This window comes from Prunus avium, chromosome 5 (assembly GCF_965620075.1).
Source record: "Prunus avium chromosome 5, drPruAviu1.hap1.1, whole genome shotgun sequence".
In the NCBI taxonomy this organism is placed as follows: domain Eukaryota; kingdom Viridiplantae; phylum Streptophyta; class Magnoliopsida; order Rosales; family Rosaceae; genus Prunus; species Prunus avium.
The window spans coordinates 27,046,992-27,063,907 of NC_142288.1; the positions used below are offsets into that span (position 1 = coordinate 27,046,992).

The following is a 16,916-nucleotide window of genomic DNA, read 5'->3' on the forward strand; positions in this document are numbered from 1 at the left end:
TTGATCATGAGTTGCAGCATGCGTGGGCTTTGCATTCTTCTTCTTGGAAAAAGAGGAAAGGGAATGGCATTTGTGTTGTGGTGTGTGTGTGAGAGCTTAAATCCTTTACAACACCTCATGCCACCGCCGACAAGGGTCCCGGCTAGGCCACGGCTGCTTATTGGATTCAAAATATATAATCATGTGCTTATACCCTCTTCATCTTTTCTCAGAATCGCAAACGAATTGACAAATGATGTGTGACTTGAACAATGCATCTGTCTGGATCACAATATATGAATCAAATTAAGAAAGCTTTCAATTCAATATAGTTTGTACAGCAGCCACTATGCCCACCACTACCCACAGCTTCCAGTCCAATATATCCGACAACATGAAAGGATGAATTTGGAAAACTACGACTAAAGAATAATAATAATGCCTACAACTTTTCTTTCCCTTCATTAATCTACAACTCTATACCATGTCATCCTACCCCCAAAAAATGACAATGCCAAGGAAACCACTCAAATACAGAAAACGACATCTCTGGGATATCCTCTCCCACCCATGTGGAGAAGAAGGGCATTGAATCTCCTTAAAAATTGGAGAATCAAAGTCAAATACTGACAAAAAAATATGAGATAAATTACACGCGTAAACAACTCATTTTACCGACAGGTGAGGCGAGGCCCCCCAAGCAAAATGGCCACTCTATGACAGATTCATCTCTCATCCTTTATGATACAGGTGCTATGTTCAACTCAAGTGGCCTCAAAGATCCTTGAACAATCTCCATAACTGTTCGGTTACGCCGGCAAACTTCTGATAACTCCTCAACTAGAGCAGAGACGGCATTAACATTAACCCCAGACGCAGCATCTGACAATGCTTTTAAGAATCTTGAGCGCTCAAACTCCGTCACAGCTGTCAAAGGAATTAATGAAACACTCTCCTTGGCCCACTCCACTGACTGTGGCCCATAAGCTCGACATAGTGAAAGTAGTGTGTAGCGTACCTGTGCAATGGGAGCTAAGTGAAATTCCAGACACATACCATCATCACTCATTAGGTAAACAGTGAGAGTGTTAGTGTGCAGATTGAGAATACAAGTAAAATTATACCAATTCTAGTCGAGAGCTTGGAAGTGCTCCTGTTAATGAAGCAATCAAAATTCTTGTAATGCTGGGTCCTCGAGGAATAATTACAGCATTCCTGATGGGTAAGTATTGTTCTACCTCAGTAGAGTTTGCAAGATCAAAGATATCAGTTAAGAAGGTCAATATTGAATTTGATGCCTCTCTGCAAAGAAGAGAAATACAAAGTTAAAGAGCCATTGCTCATAAAAGGCCTCAACCAAGATATTTGACATCAAACACAGAAAGAAGCGCCTATGTTGTTAAAGACACAATAGCACCATATATAAAACCCCAGTTGATTTGATACATGCATCTTTTTCCATGCACATGCAGGGTTGACATTTCTGTAAAATTATGGACCCACTTGTAAAACATCTCTCACAAATTATGGAAAACTCTTTGAATTTCCAAACTCATATTCATTCAATGTTATGTAAATGAATCCGTGCTTCTTTATTTGCTAGGTAACCTTTAGATGTTAACTGGAAAGCATGGAAGGTTGTGAAATAAGAGGCCGTGCTATCATGTAAATGAGGCTATCATCTATCACTGACATTCTGTTACAGCCAAAGATAATAAAACATTCGACCTTGACACCACAGAGAGAGAGAGAGAGAGAGTTACAATACCTGTGCTGCACTGTAATTCCAATCATTGAGCAATCCACTAATGATGGAAATACCGCAGATGGAATAAACAACTGAGGACAATACCGAATGCATCTTGATGCCAACAAAAAACAATCATCTGCTATATCAGGTCTGGCAGTAAATTCCTGAAATAATTGATAAGTTAACTACAAAAACAGTAACATTTGAAACAAATTTCAATTACAGCTAAATGAAACCTTACCTGAATGCTCGTGAGAAGATGTGTTGTGTGCATAAAGAGTGCTTCAATCAGACTTTTCAAATAATTTGCACAAGATGGATCAGAACCAAATATCTGCAGCATAAGAAGCAACAAATGCACCAATTTAAGTTTATAGTAAACAATAAAACAAAAAATAACTAAAAGAACATTGATTTTTTTTCTTCCAGGATAGCTTACTTTTATAACTTCACTAGAGAGATAGAGGAAGCATGGTTGGTGATGCTGTTGATATAAACCTTGAATCTCTTCTAGCATAGCTCCAATTGTAAATCCCATGCACCTTCCAGAAGTCCTCACCTAAGGAAAATGAAAGTCTCATTACCGCCTAGTGACAGATTCTTTTAACTTCATCATTTCCAGACGGGCAATGATAAGATCAGAAAGTTTCGAATAAAACAGCATTGCCAGAGCAAAACATTCATATAGCTCACACCGAACCACCAATGACAGGAAAACAGAACACTATTGATACAAATTCTTCCTCTTATCATATAAGGCAATAGGAAAAGTTTTGAAGACCAAACAAGATGCCACAGGAAAAAAGACAGGTATCACAGTTGAATCACATAACTAAACACACTGGATTCAATGTATAAATTTAGCAAAAAACCTCTATAGTAGCTTTAACAAATTCAGATTTAACATTTTAGAAGGGGGATCAGTGAACTCACAGCGTATTTGCATGCTCGGCACAGAGACTCCATTGTCCGCACGTCCCAAGCACGACTTCACCAGAAACATTCAAAAAATGGATTAGAATAAGGAAAGGAGATTAAGATATATGAGTATGGAAATCTGTTACACCGCAAGTAATGTTCAGCAAGAAATGTAGGAACACTTACAGATCAAATATGGCTTTAAATATTGGCCAAAGTCTTTGGATTGCATCTGCCACAGCTTCTGCATGATTTACATATCTGGAATTGATATTTACTAGCATGTTAGCACATCTGAACAAAATAAAAAGAAATAAGGGGCATAACAACAAGAAGTTGATCATACCTAAAGATATACCCAAATCTATCAATGTGAACTGTTAAATCACGAGCAGGCTTGCTATTTAATGTGTCTGGGCCTTGGCTGACAACTTCCTGGTTGTTGACAGCATTAATTCAGTATCATCACCTACAGAAGAATTTATATGTACACTTTCTTCTGGAAATGAAACACACCTGTAAAGGAGTAACGACGGGCAAGCACAAGGCCTCCAAAGCCCTCTTAGCATGGTCAGGTGGAAGTTCAGTAATGACCTTGCTGCAGACGAGTGTTCAGTAGATGTTCAGATCATCAACAGCATGGTGCAAAACTAGATTGATCACACAATGTCAGAACATGCAGAAGATAGTTTACCTTAAAGCTTCAACTAGATGCAACGAGTCCTCAGCAGAGACCTTAAAACTACCTTCACCATTCACTGCCCTATGGTATATATGGAAGAGTCCATCCAAACATCCACAGAGCTTTAACCGGCAATCTGCATTCAAATATGAGGCATTCACAGAGCTTATTAACCGAGGCCGACCAGGTTAGAAAGACAAACTACCATGAATTTTTTCTTCTTAAACTAATGAGATTTTGTACCGTCACAAATCTGCCTAAATGCTACAGCTGCAGCTGCTGCAGAATCTTCTGAAACACCCATGCCACTCATGAGGACATCTAGAACTGAAGGCAGTATGGACGGTCCGCCAGGTGCAGCATCAAGCCATTTTGAATAAGCTCCAATTGTCAAGCACACTGAACACTCTCCATATGCAGGTGACATGCATTAGTATATTAGACATAAGAGTGGTGAAATAATATAGAAAAATTATAACTTCTATTTGATGCTGCCCTCTTACAACACAAGGGGAGAGGGTCATAACTGAACCATCCATGACAGAAGAACTATAACTATTAAAAATACATTACCTGTCTGAAGTAGTTGAGGATGTTGAGGTAGTTTTAGAAGCCTATCCATAACCTGTTCACAAAAAAAATATATAATATATAAAAAAACCCAAAAAAGAGTGAGTATTATGAGATCATACCTTGTGAATTACTTCATTCTCAACTACTATATAGGACAATAGTAAAATTCAAATTGATGTAGAAAAAATTTGGACAACATCATACCTTCGGCATTACTTCAGCTTCAACTGCTGAAACATAACTTGATATAGCTCGGATGCCGAATAAAGCAGCTTCGGCTGGGCGCCATTCACTTTTTTCATTTTGACAGCAAGCTGCAGCCTTAATAATATGAAAATATCATGTTCAAACTGTAGTAGAAAGATGACAAAAGGAATCTTACATAACAAAAACTGAAAAGTATTATAGAAGAACCATCCTCAAAATCATGTAATATATCATCTTTGAAACTGCTAAAGCAGTAAAGGATCACTCCTTCAAAGAGAAGAATAATCAATCCTTGAACATTTTAATTTTCCCCAAACATCAATTTTTTACAGGTTAATAAGATCTCGACAGACCCATATATTTATTAGAGATATCAAAAGAATATTTAATGAGCTTCACAATATATATATAGTCAAAATTTCATCGTATGCTTCAACTTTCAGAGTGTCTGACCAAAATTTCATCGAATTGGGGTTACAGTCAGAAAAATCAATACACACCTCATCAAGCTTCATGTAAAGAATTCTCAGGGTTGCATCACCCCCTAAAACTGATGCTGCGTCAATTAAGACATCGGCAACAGCTGGAAACAAAACAGATTCAGTTAAAAATGAAGACATGCTACATTCCAGGTCTCATAAAAAAGACTATAAAGAAGAGGCAAATACACTGACCTTCACATAACAAAGTTAGAACAAAAACAAAAAAGCAACTAACTTTCTAGTGGAACTGTGACCTCCAACACCAATGGTTTGTAAAAGGTCTAATATGAACATATCTTTAGGGTACAAGAAATTCGCAAATGGATCCAAACTGAACTGATGAGATGCAAATTAATTTCCAAGTGCAAGTTTCTAAGGAAAACTTGCACAATTTCTGAGGAAACTACAAGACAATAACGACATACACCAAACAAAACAACTAAGAATTACCATATCTAGTCTGCTTGAACTCCTTAAGGTCCTCATATGAAAGGTCTTGATAATCTTGAGGATATTGAATTCGAAAGCTAACCTGTCAAAATTTCAGTCTCTGAAAGTTTAGTGTAATAGAAGAATGTCCAAATGGAATGGAATGTAATGTGGTATTTCATTGCTTCTTCCATTAAGTTGAAGTTCAGTTGTAGGACAATTAACCATTTCCCCATAAACAAATCTACTTTTTATTATAAATGAGGAAATTAGTTCTCAAATCTTTTCATAGCCATTTAATTTATGTGACAAAAGGTATCATGGTAGATCCATGTATGAAAGAATCATTTCTTGGGAAAACCACTAGATAGAAGATTGATACAAACAGCAACAAAAAGGAAAACATATGTGGTTCTCTTTACATGACCAGGTTAACAAGCTAAACTATTAGTTTGGTAAAATCACTTCATTAATTATCATGAGAACAATAACGGTAACAAGTCGTGTATATTACATTCAGAATACAACATAAGCAAAAACACTTACTAGGGAAACAAGTGACTCATAAGCTGGACGAAAAACTTGTAGCCTTCTATTTCTCTCAGCTTCAATGGAAGATTCATTAACAAACGATATATGCAAATCCCTGGAAGAGTAGAATTACTATAGTCAACATTTGTTTACGCACGATCAAGTAGTCTGTAGTTCTAGAATGACTGACCTTTTGGTCAAGTTCACCTGAAGACTGTGCCAAAAATTGAATGTCATGGAGGCGATATAGTACTCTGGGTGTGAAGCAACTTCCAATAATGCCTGTACAATCAACATTGATTCATCTGAACCTGAATACCAACAAAAAAAAAAAGATCAGAAACAGTTCAAGAGATAAGTTCAAAATATTGTAGCTGTTGAATGCTTATACCAGTTGCTATAAGTTCAACGTATGAATCACCCATGTCAGAAAATAAGCGGGCAATGGCCTTCACATCTTCCTCATCCTGAAAATAAGAATACATATTGGTTGTTTGTTTGCTTTTCTTGTAGGTAAAAATCACTTTTTAACCGAAATTTATAGTGTGCTTGGCAATTGATGATTTTTTAAAAAAAAAAACTCTATGAAAAGCTCACCTTCCATCTCTACTATGATAAACAAAAAGGGTGTCCTATGTGATATGGTACTCTCACATCAATGAATAAATAAATTCTTGAAAATACAAGTGACTAATGTTTAAAGTAGCTCCGGAAAATAACTCTTATAATCTCGGCTGCTCGTATACAACAAATGTCAACCCAGATCCGACATGAAAAAAAAGTTTTAGTGCCTGGATTAAGAATGTTGTTGTCCATCCTAAGAAATATGAATGAGCTCATGATAATTATGGCTCCTTTAAAAAAAGATAAAATTGGATGCCAAATTGGAAAAACCTAATGCCCTTGGCATTAACAAAATCAATTGAAAATTTTGCATCACCCATAGACTTCATATGAGGACCTTGTGAAAGAACATCCACAACTAGACAATCACCAACATGATCAAGGAACCCACATATATGACCAGTGCCAAACTTGCAATCAAAGCAATATTCCCAATAGATATACAAAATGGACCAAACCACCATTTAAACAAGAGATTACGTAAACAATCAAATATTACTTATCAACTAGGCAATTATGTACGCCAACCCCCGGAAGGAAAAAAGGAAACTTGTACAACTCTACACATGCAATACCTTTGAAGAATCTCTAAGCTGCGCCTTAAGATTCATTACTTTAGGGACAAGCACTTGAATTAAGGGCATCTGCACAGTGACGCCGCCAGAGCTTCCAGCGGCTGTGTAGTGTATCAATTCAGATATAACTGCAATACAAAGGAAAACAAAAGGGGGGGAAAATAAGAAAATCAGCCCAAAGGCAACACAGAAATTGATGAAGTAAATGCATATAATTTACAATACAGTTCCCTAAGGAACATCAGCTTATCCAATTTGTTTTTACCGTTTACCGATGCCTCTGAAAGTAGCTCAGAATTCAAGCTTGAGAGGGCTGTGAGCACCAATGGGTGGGATGCAAGCACAGAACCAGGGATCCTGAAACCCACATAATTTCAATTAAGTACCACGAATCTTTGTTTCCCCTCAAAAAGCCCTAATTAAGTTTGCACAAAACACCAATTAATTGCAAGCACAGAACCAGGGATCATTAAACCAACAAAAGTTCATACCCATGCTTCAGTCGAAGCCAAGAAGCAAACGCCTCAAGAACCTGAAAAACCAACCAGCTAAAAATGATTAAAAAAAAGCACTATAACATCCAAGAGCAAAACTTGGTAAATCTCAAACATCAGCATAAAGTAATCTATACAGTTATGAGAATAATCACCTGCTCCTTAAGCTCATTAATATTCAAACAGGCTGTCAAGATGTTAAGAGCAACCTCCATTTGTGAAGTAAGCTCTTTATCAAATTGGCGACGTCTTTCCGGGCGAGCTGCTATTTTGTAGTTGAATACTTCCTGATTTTAAATCCAAGAAGTAAAAAACTTATGAAAACGGTGAAAAATTAGGCATGCGTCAACAATGATGCAACTAAAGTTGAAAGAAAAATACATTATTTGGGCCATATATAAGACCGCTAATAAAATAACTCCAGTGCTTCACTACATGAATAACCCTCAGTTAAAAATAAGAAAAGACCAAAGAGCATGTGATGCAGCACCTACGGGCTGTTCTACATCAGCATGATTCTGAAAACTTTGAAAGCATTAGGAAAGAAACAGTATGCTTTAGAAAGGACATGCATTATTTATATGTCAGATTTGTTAACTTCACCTCATGCTTCCTTTGTGTGTGTGTGTGCGTGTGTGTGGGTGGGTGGGGGGAAGGAATCCAGAAACAATGAAAAAAAACAGTCAAAATCACTATGAAAACCTTTTGAGTCTGCAATCTAACCAAGTAGCACTACTTAACTTTATAAAGCACTTTCATCATTTTCCTAGAAATCTTTATGAAAACCTTTTAAAACTGCAATCTAACCAAGTAGCACCGTGAAGAATGACTTAACTTTTTACAAAGCACTTTCATCATTTCACATGGACGAGATTTAAATCATCCTTGTCAAACACAGATGCCAACTGCAGTGTGCAAATATAAATTTAGCAAGCATCATTTATATACCTCAGGCAAAACTGTTAGTAACTCCAAAAACCCTGGTATGTATTCCGGATGCAAATTCATCTCATCCTGAAGCCACTTCACAATACCACCACCACCCCAATCTTCAGCAGGAACATGTACAGCCAAAGCAGCTACAGCAATGCTAATCTACAAAGCCAGATACTTGAGCATATATCCTCTTGGGATCATAAATGTGATGAAAGAGTGTCAAAGAAACTTCTAGATAATACCTGAGTTCTGACTTTTGGGGGGCCTTTGTGGAATTTTCTCAACAAGTTCTGCACCCAAAATACGCATGAACAAAAAACTTTCAATATTTGTAACAAAACAATCAACCATTCTTCATATAAAGAAAAAGGTCCATTACACTCTAAGAAGACACTAAGGTGAAAACTGAGGATGGATACTCAATTCTCACTCAAATTGACAATGGATAGTGGATACTCACTCACATTTAAAGAATCACGTAATGGGCGAAAAGCTTCAGAAGGTAGTTCTTCAAAATCTCGTTGTACCTAGACGAGATGCAAAATGAACTAAGAATCTAACACAAGAAACCACCACAACCTAACCAAGGCTTACATAGTTTGGACATTAGATCTTAAGCAACTATGGGAATATAACACAATAAAGTAAGTGCATGAACTTTGATCACTAACAATAAGGAGAAGAGAATTACCTTGCTTCTAAGGGTCTGAGAACAAAAGATTAAAGTTTCTAGATTGCTAGTTGCATCATGAAGCAAGTTATCAGCAACCTAATAGAAAATAAGCACATTAATATTCCGAAAACCCAAAAAGGAATAACAACAGATTTTACTCAATAGGGAAAAACTCAGAACACCCATAAAAACGAAAAACTTGAAAGAGAATCACAGGCACATACAGACACATGCATACAATCGAATCATTCATATATGGCCACATGAATTGATAGATTTTACACTCGCTGCACCACCTTGTATGCATGTGTCTGTATGTTTTATTTATGTGACTACTAAGCACAGGCATATTTTATGAGTGGGATGTCTTAATTAACTGTTTTACATGTCTTGGGACACTTTTCAACACATTCTGGAGATGGATAAATCTTGTTGTAATTAATTTTATGTTAAAATCATGATCTTTTATAGATTTTTACAAAATAAGTTTAGATTTAATCTGTAGTTTAGATATATAGAGATAGAGATAGAGAGATAGGAGACAATAATGGGGAACCGATCAACCTTGACTTCATACCTCTGTTTTATTGAATATATTAGGAGTTGCATGACAAATTAGTTCAAGTATAACATAATAGCATAAGTATATGCATGCACAGTACAAATATAGCCTATCCTATTCTAGATAAAGAAGACATATGACAACCAGAAATCTATCAATTCCTCAAGGTAAAACTTCTAATTTTCAAAATTTTCTGAGAAATGTATCAAAGCAACAAATGGCTCCCCTTTCGCAAATTAGAAATGAAATACATAAGAAATTAAGTAATACTATCCTGACCTTAGCATACCGCTCAAATCAGATTATTGAAAATAAACCCTAAAATTGAATTCATCTCATTCAAATGAAATGAACTAGGGATTCCAAACTACTCACGAATCCAATTGCATCACGACGGGCAAACATACCAAAGTAATCACTGAAATCACAACGTAAACTAAACAAAAAACCCAAACCCAAATCCAGAACCAAACTCTCCAAAGCTTCAGCAATAGATCAAAAACTCAGGAAAAGAGAAAAGCACATTCAAATCTACCAAAACACAGAGTGAAGCGCACAGTACCTGCCAGGCGTCGAGCGTCCGCTGGAAGTCTTGAAGCCAGCGATCGGCCTGCAAACGAACGCCGTCGTCGGGGTGATGGTAGAGTGCGTTGAGGGCTTCCTTCACTGTGTTCTGGAGCTCCATGGTTTTGCAGTAGCTCGAAGCTCTCTCGCACTTGTTCGATTTGTTTCTTTCTTTATCTGTTTTTTTTTTGGTCTCAAGTGAATTTTTTTTTTATTTTTTATAAAACGGGCTTTTGGCGCCCCAATGAGAAATAAGGGTTGGGGGTTGAATTTGATCAGCGATGAGGATTTTGCTGGCCGTCCGATCTGGGCGTGGGGTTGACTCTTGGTCAATCCGAGTAATCGGGGGAGGGTTTCGCTGTGGAGTGAAAGAGGCTGTTTAAATTGAAAGAGATGTCTGGTCGATGGGACACGTGGCGCGTGATTTAGATGTGGCTGGGCGATCGGATTGGGGCCCACGGGACAGATTGTCCATGTGAAAATTCCCCTCATGGATTGAAACACTTTAACCGCACCACTAAAGTAATTTTGTGGGAGCCTCAAAGCAAAAATACAAAAATCATATATATATATATATATATATATAATATTACTTTTTTTTTTCTTTCCAATTTTGATAGGGAAATATTAATATTTATTTAGTTAAAAATGAAAATAAGCAGTGCATCCCATATAATTGTAATAAAAATGGTTTTGGATCAATTCACTAATCTGACATACAAATTTACTTCCCTATTATGATAATAACTACCATTAATCTCTCACATGATTAAAAAAAATAAAAAATTCACCTTTTGAATTAATTAAGAAATATTAGGTGATAAGCAAAACTAGAATACCCAAGGTGTATTCCATATCATAAATTTCGTCAAATTAATAAATGAAATTCGACGTGATAATATGCAACCACTACATGTGCAAACGCATTTGTCTCTCCTAAACATTTTGTAATTAACCAGAATCGGTAAGATTTTTGTCCATATTTCTTAACAATATAGGACATGATTGCTAATTAAACAAATCTATAAAATTTAGGGCCCGTCTAATAACTATTTCAATTTTAATTTTTAGTTTTTATTTTTTTGTGCTAGAGTATAGAGAAAATAGAGAGAGAATGAAAATGAGAATGAGGGGAAAGATGAGAGCGGGGAGGATGGGAGGGAGGAGTAACAAAAGTTAAAATAAAAACTAAAAACTAAAATCTATTTAAAATTGTTTTCACTTTCAAGTTTTTGTTTTCACTTTTATTACTCATCTCCCCCATCATTTCCTCTAATCCTCTCTCTCAATCTCATCCTCACCCCTAAAATGACAGGAATCAGAGTGGTAAAGAAGTAAAAAAGAACCAAAAATGTAATTTGGCCAAACAAGAAAAAGAAATTATATATTGAATTGTTTTAAGCAGAAATTGTAAGGTGTTGGCTTAGGAGGCCCAAGGTGTGGCTCAGGCCTGGGTTGTTTTGCTGTAGTTTTTCCGTTTCCGTTTGGGCTTCGTCCCGCCCAGTTAACCAACCCGAATCCGAATATTAACCCGAACCGTCTCCTTTCCCGGTGGGTCAAACAGTCAAACCAAGTAATGCTTTTTTTGTTGGCAAATTCATGAAATCAACATGTGCCATTGCAATTTTGCCTCCAAGCGCATATAAGTTTCAGTCGACAAGCCGCTCTTCCTCTGCTACAGAGCAAAACACAGTAGAGAGAGAAAGAAGCTAGAAGAGAGAGAGAGAGAGGCATGGCTTCACGTTCAGAACCCGAAAACCCGTCGCCGAACATTTACATACCGCCAGAGTGGTCCGAGGCCGCAGACTGTATAGCATACGACTCAGTCACTTCGCCGCCTCCCATTGCCATAGTATGTGGCGCCAAAAACTGCGGAAAATCCACCTTTTCCCGCTACCTCCTGAACATTCTGCTCCAGAGGTCGGCTGCTCAGTTCCCTTTCCCACTTTGCAACCGTTGATTAAGTTCACGTATCTGATTAGTTTTTGAAGTAACCGTTGATTTCCTTGTGCTTATTTTCATGTTAGCTGAACTGGGTCTCCTTAGTTTATGAATTCTCTCTACTTTGGAAGTGGAATTTGGAAAAAGTTTTCATTTTTTTGATGGGTTTGTTTTGAATTTGAAGTTTTGTTACGTTTTGGCTGTGTGAGTTCTATAATTGCATTGATTTTTTTACAGTGATGTTCTATTAATTTTTTGTGGTTCTATTTCTATTTTCAGGTATAAAAAAGTTGGTTACTTGGATACAGATGTTGGTCAACCTGAGTTTAGTCCTCCTGGTTTTCTATCTCTCACTGTAGTAGATGAAGTCACTCCAGGCAATTGTTTATTTTTTGCACTTCTTGTGAATAATTTGTTTCACGCTGTAAACTGTTAAACATGTTAGAGGAGGTGTTCTTTTTTGCTTCTGTTGCTAATTGAGTTTTTCTTTTTCCTGTTTTGGTTAAAAATAGATTTGACAATCCCACATCTGAAGACACCGGAGAGGTATGAACTTTTATCTGCCTAGTTTAGGTTTTTAACTTGTTAGAGGAAGTGGTAATATTGCTATTATGTATTGCAGAATACTTGTTATGTGAGACTGCATGGATATGAATACTAATGGGCTAAATATGACTGTCTTTAGGAGCAAGGCTTAGACTAATAAACAATGAAAAATAAGGGTGTCCCATAAAGATTTCAATTTAGCTCATGAATGGTGTAGTAGATGGTTCAAGCCTTATAGGATTCAGAATAGTAGTGTAGAAGCTTGAGAATAATTGAGGAATAGTGTAAATTTATAATTTGTCTCTTTGTCACAGATGTCTTTTCTTCGGTGATGTTTCTTCGAAGAGGAATCCTACAACATACTTGAATTATATATTTGCTTTATATGATTACTATCAGAAGGAATACTGCTTGTTTGACAAGAGTGCTAGCCCTTCTAAAGTTGGATTGCCTCTTGTTGTGAATACTCCTGGCTGGGTGAAAGGTATGCTCTTTTACTTGGTCAACTGCTTCTCTCTTTTAATTGCAATCGAACAATTTTTCCAATCATATATTTTGTTTTTTGTTACTTTTTTTCTTTCCTATTTGGCCTTCTCCTGTAGATGCGAACTAGACTTACCAAAGTTCCACCCTAGCCATGTACTGTTTGAGGCAAGCCCCAAGGGGCTATCTTATGAATCTTCTTTTACTGAGTGTTGTTGTCTGGTTATGAATAATATATGATTTCCTCATTCCTCTTGTGTGCTAGGTGTTGGTTATGATATATTGGTGGATATGTTGAAGTATATGGCCCCTACCCATGTTGTTAAAATAAACATATCTGCTGAGAGTAAGAATCTACCATGTGGGGCATTCTGGTTAGATGAGGATCATGATGGGATGCTAAATCTAATCGAGATCAATTCAGCTCGTCAGGACTCTTTCAATAGATCGTAAGTTCTTGATGTCCTCAGCATTACCTGGTAACTTTAATTTGGTGCAGCTTATCTGTACATTTTTAATAATTGGTTTCCCCCTGTTGAGAACCATCGGTGCATTGTTGCATTCTTTTCTTGCTTGATTAAATACTGCAATATTCATATTAGTTTTAGACCAAATGCCAAATTTCTTTTCTATGTTTCATAAAGAATTTGTAGGAGGCGATTGCTTTTAGTTAAACTTAGGAAAGTTCTTCTTTCGAACAAAATCATTGATTGAATCAAGTTATCCAGTGTCAGTCATTTGCATAATTTTTTTCCTTCAGTAAGTAGCGTATGCTTGCTAGAAGAGATGGAATTGTATGGATGTACTGGCTTTCTCTGTAACATATAATCTCCATTGTGTTGCAGGGTTCTAGTACAAAAGGACGCACGCCTGTTGCGTGATGTACGAATAATGGCTTATTTCAGACAGTGCTTTTCAAGTAACCTGAACATTACTACTATTAAAGAACTGGCTCATGCTTTGGCCTCTCACCCTCCTTATGAAGTTCCAATATCTAGCATTAAGATTAGACATCTGCATTGCCAGGTCAGTTCCCTGCAGGTTCTGGAAATTTTAAAATCTTGGTGTCTTACATGTGTGATTGAATTCTAAATTCTATTTCTGTTTTCTGTATGGTTCTTTAGAACATTTTGAGGGAGTGCTTAGTGGTGATTGCTTTTCTACCTCATTGCTTTTGATTTGTTGTTAATTGTCATTATCTTTCCAATTAAGGTTTGTAATAGTTTAGTTCATTTATGTTAGGTCCCAGGTTCTGAGATCTTCTATAGTTTGAACGCAACCATTGTTGGCTTGGCAGTTAGCTCTGAAGGATCGAAAGATTTACCTTGGTGTGTTGGTCTTGGTAGGTTACTCAGCTTTGCCACTTTTTTTTGTTATATTTAATCTTCTCTGTATAGCTCTGCTCATAATTTTATATTTTCTGACTCAAATATGTGGGGGAACCTTGGGTTTTAATTGCGACTTTTCAGGAAAATTAAGAAGATTTTTTTCTAGAATTTGGTTTAGTGGTGGCAGTAAAGTACATTCTTTAGTTTTTTGTGTTTATGTTATCAGAGAAATCCAGATTTTTATTGTTGGTGCAATGTGGAAACATATAGATAGGTAGAACCAATCAGTTTGAACTAAGGTTCTTATGCATTTTGGTTGATGCCTTTTTTATCTAGGAATTGTGAGAGGCATTGACACATTCAAAGGCTTGGTATATGTGATAACACCTGTTCCAAGAGGCACTCTGGAAAAGGTCAATCTTCTTCTGCAAGGTTTTATCCAAATTCCTACTGGTTTGTTGCAGGTAACTGAACCCCTCCTATGTAATAGATGTTTCGGAACAATTCTCTGCCTTTTCATAGTCTCTCGCATGCATTTGTGTGGAAGACAATTTTGGATTTCTTGCCCTTTTTCCCAATACAATCTGATCTTATAGGAACAACAGTTGGTGATGAAATGTTCTTGTTTCATGGATAGTCAATCAATCAGTTTCTCACTGTTATATGGGATGCGTACAAGCTACAGTAAATGAAACAGAATAACTGGAATGTTGCTCAGCTAACATATATATTTCTATCTCATCCAATACTATTGAGTGTTCTTTCTGTTAAATAAATCTCTGTAAAGCAAGATTCATTAATATTGATCTGTTCTTCTTATTGAATGGACCGAATTTTCAGGTCCAGGGGTGCATATCACCTTATATGTCTGCGAATGTTTTGTCTGCAAGCTAAGCTCATCCACAGTTGCTTGGGTTTCAAATGACCTCGTTTGCAGTCATTAAGCTAAGTAGTTTCCTGCTGTTCAAGAGATGGGCAAGCAATGTGGCAGCCCCCTGTTTTATGTAATTACACTTGGATTTGATCGTAAAGAAAATATCAAGGGTATTATGTTTATACTATTGGGCAGTGGTGATTGCACAATTAAGCCAATTGTTGTAACAAAATTACATTTTTGTTGAAGCTCTTACGCATATCTAAAAGAACACATATTACTTGACCTGCCTTAGTCAATAACTTGGCGAATCTCTTTCTCGTTTTTGTGGTGAAGCAATTTTTGTTGCTTTGAGTCGCAGAACTGCATTTTCAGTTTTTATGGTTCATGGAATGGTTTGAATTGCATTGTTGAATCATGGACTTACTCTGAAATTGGCAGATGCTCCAGTGGTCGGACTTTTCTGTACCACTTGGTTAGCAAATTATTGGGTGATACAGATTGGCGGTGTAAATGCCGAGCTAGAAGCTAAGTTTCCTAGATGACACTTATAAACAAACGACCTGCTGAATGTTTTGTATGTCCAATGTCTTGGTGGAGCTATGTTTGAAGTAGAAGCTACGTATGGTAAAAGGAGCAGTGCTTTAGAGCACCAAATATAACCCTTCATAATCTTCATTAAATTTTTGTTTTATTTATTGTCATACCAATTTTCTTAAGCATAGTTAAGACCCTGAACATTTTGAAATTCGAAATACGGCCCAAGGCTTGGGATAGACAAAAATTCTTCTGGAACACAAATGCTAAGTCGTTCAAATCAGTGGCTTAACTCTATTGTCATGAAAATGCTGATCCATTGATACAACTTAATGAGGAAATTGATATACTTTGTGCACACATGAGAGGATATTTTGGAATGCTGGAATGTAAACAACTATTTATATAAATGGAAAAGAATATTAAGTTCTATTAGGCTCGAGTCTTATAGTTTTAAAAATAAATTAACCATTTCCTTCTTTCAATGAAATTATTTGTATTATAAATATGGCAAACTTCTCAAATATCATATAATCATGAAGATATCCTCATTATAATCATCATGATACATTGAATTCTATGTAAAAATAATAAATAAAAACTATCTTCTCTTAATTCTCAGGATTTGACGCATGCATGCAATGTCCAAAACTTGTGTTATTTTTCTCAAACACTTTTACTATGAAATACATCCTACCTAACAATCACAATCATTCATTTTACAACATTGGACATTAATATTTTGCGTCTTCAATTTTTTCTAACAATGAAAATTTAACATGAATTGTATTTAAAGGTGAGGTGAAAACGGTATCGTGTCTAATTCCAAACGGATTATTGACTAAAGAATTCAATGATCTTAAATAATAGATTATTGGTTTTCTAATTTCACAATTTCATAAAACCATTTTTATTGAGTAAAATATTGAAGGAAACTAAAAACATTCCGAACATTATATGCAATACTTTAAAAGATATGAAGAAGAAGAAAGACTACCAACCAACGGTGGTTGATATCAGGTGGAGTACTCGATTTCATCCAATCACAACGGCAATCGAAAATGATATTTTATTCCATGTGGCAAGAAGGAGAGGATAAGTATGTGAGTTTGTGCAATATAATATCATAACAGTGTAATTTAATTAGTGAATAATTATTTTCTAATTTCATACGAGTGGTGATACAAACTTTGTGCCACCCCTTTTTAAAATAGTAAAACTGTCTTTT

General features: G+C 36.2%; 2 protein-coding genes across 3 annotated transcripts; one reads left to right on the plus strand and one right to left on the minus strand.

Moving 5' to 3' along the window:
- Nucleotides 1-258: 258 nt before the first annotated feature.
- MOS14 (ARM repeat superfamily protein) lies at nucleotides 259-10,242 on the minus strand. 2 transcript variants are annotated; one of them, XM_088253456.1, is made up of 27 exons: nucleotides 9,978-10,242; nucleotides 8,872-8,949; nucleotides 8,645-8,707; nucleotides 8,423-8,470; nucleotides 8,193-8,339; nucleotides 7,400-7,531; nucleotides 7,242-7,282; nucleotides 7,016-7,107; nucleotides 6,751-6,878; nucleotides 5,943-6,018; nucleotides 5,742-5,862; nucleotides 5,567-5,666; nucleotides 5,042-5,123; nucleotides 4,610-4,692; nucleotides 4,107-4,223; nucleotides 3,903-3,954; nucleotides 3,573-3,737; nucleotides 3,342-3,465; nucleotides 3,164-3,245; nucleotides 2,994-3,082; nucleotides 2,834-2,908; nucleotides 2,663-2,717; nucleotides 2,169-2,288; nucleotides 1,971-2,063; nucleotides 1,748-1,893; nucleotides 1,104-1,281; nucleotides 259-997 (listed from the first exon to the last, which is right to left on the minus strand). In XM_088253456.1, exons 1-27 carry the CDS (start codon nucleotides 10,098-10,100, stop codon nucleotides 719-721), a joined length of 2,889 nt encoding a protein of 962 aa, XP_088109582.1. In that variant the 5' UTR covers nucleotides 10,101-10,242; the 3' UTR covers nucleotides 259-718. The 2 variants fall into 2 exon arrangements, with proteins under 2 accessions (XP_088109582.1, XP_021808389.1); XM_021952697.2 differs by having other exon boundaries at nucleotides 3,573-3,728; nucleotides 9,978-10,240.
- Nucleotides 10,243-11,583: 1,341 nt separating this feature from the next.
- LOC110752036 (Pre-mRNA cleavage complex II protein family) lies at nucleotides 11,584-15,436 on the plus strand. Its single transcript, XM_021952620.2, has 9 exons — nucleotides 11,584-11,899; nucleotides 12,200-12,297; nucleotides 12,433-12,466; nucleotides 12,781-12,950; nucleotides 13,215-13,398; nucleotides 13,795-13,975; nucleotides 14,192-14,291; nucleotides 14,614-14,741; nucleotides 15,118-15,436. The coding sequence occupies exons 1-9, from the start codon at nucleotides 11,712-11,714 to the stop codon at nucleotides 15,169-15,171; spliced, it is 1,137 nt and encodes a 378-aa protein (XP_021808312.1). The 5' UTR covers nucleotides 11,584-11,711; the 3' UTR covers nucleotides 15,172-15,436.
- The last annotated feature ends 1,480 nt before the right edge of the window (nucleotides 15,437-16,916 follow it).

Coding starts and splice junctions, on each gene's coding strand:
- MOS14 (XM_088253456.1), bottom strand. CDS start 10,100: ATGGAGCTCCAGAACACAGTGAAGGAAGCCCTCAACGCACTCTACCAT. Junction 7,283..7,399: donor TTAATGAGCTTAAGGAGCAG/GTGATTATTCTC, acceptor TTGGTTTTTCAG/GTTCTTGAGGCGTTTGCTTC. Junction 2,909..2,993: donor AGATTTGGGTATATCTTTAG/GTATGATCAACT, acceptor TATCAATTCCAG/ATATGTAAATCATGCAGAAG.
- LOC110752036 (XM_021952620.2), top strand. CDS start 11,712: ATGGCTTCACGTTCAGAACCCGAAAACCCGTCGCCGAACATTTACATA. Junction 11,900..12,199: donor CTGAACATTCTGCTCCAGAG/GTCGGCTGCTCA, acceptor TTCTATTTTCAG/GTATAAAAAAGTTGGTTACT. Junction 12,467..12,780: donor CATCTGAAGACACCGGAGAG/GTATGAACTTTT, acceptor TCTTTGTCACAG/ATGTCTTTTCTTCGGTGATG.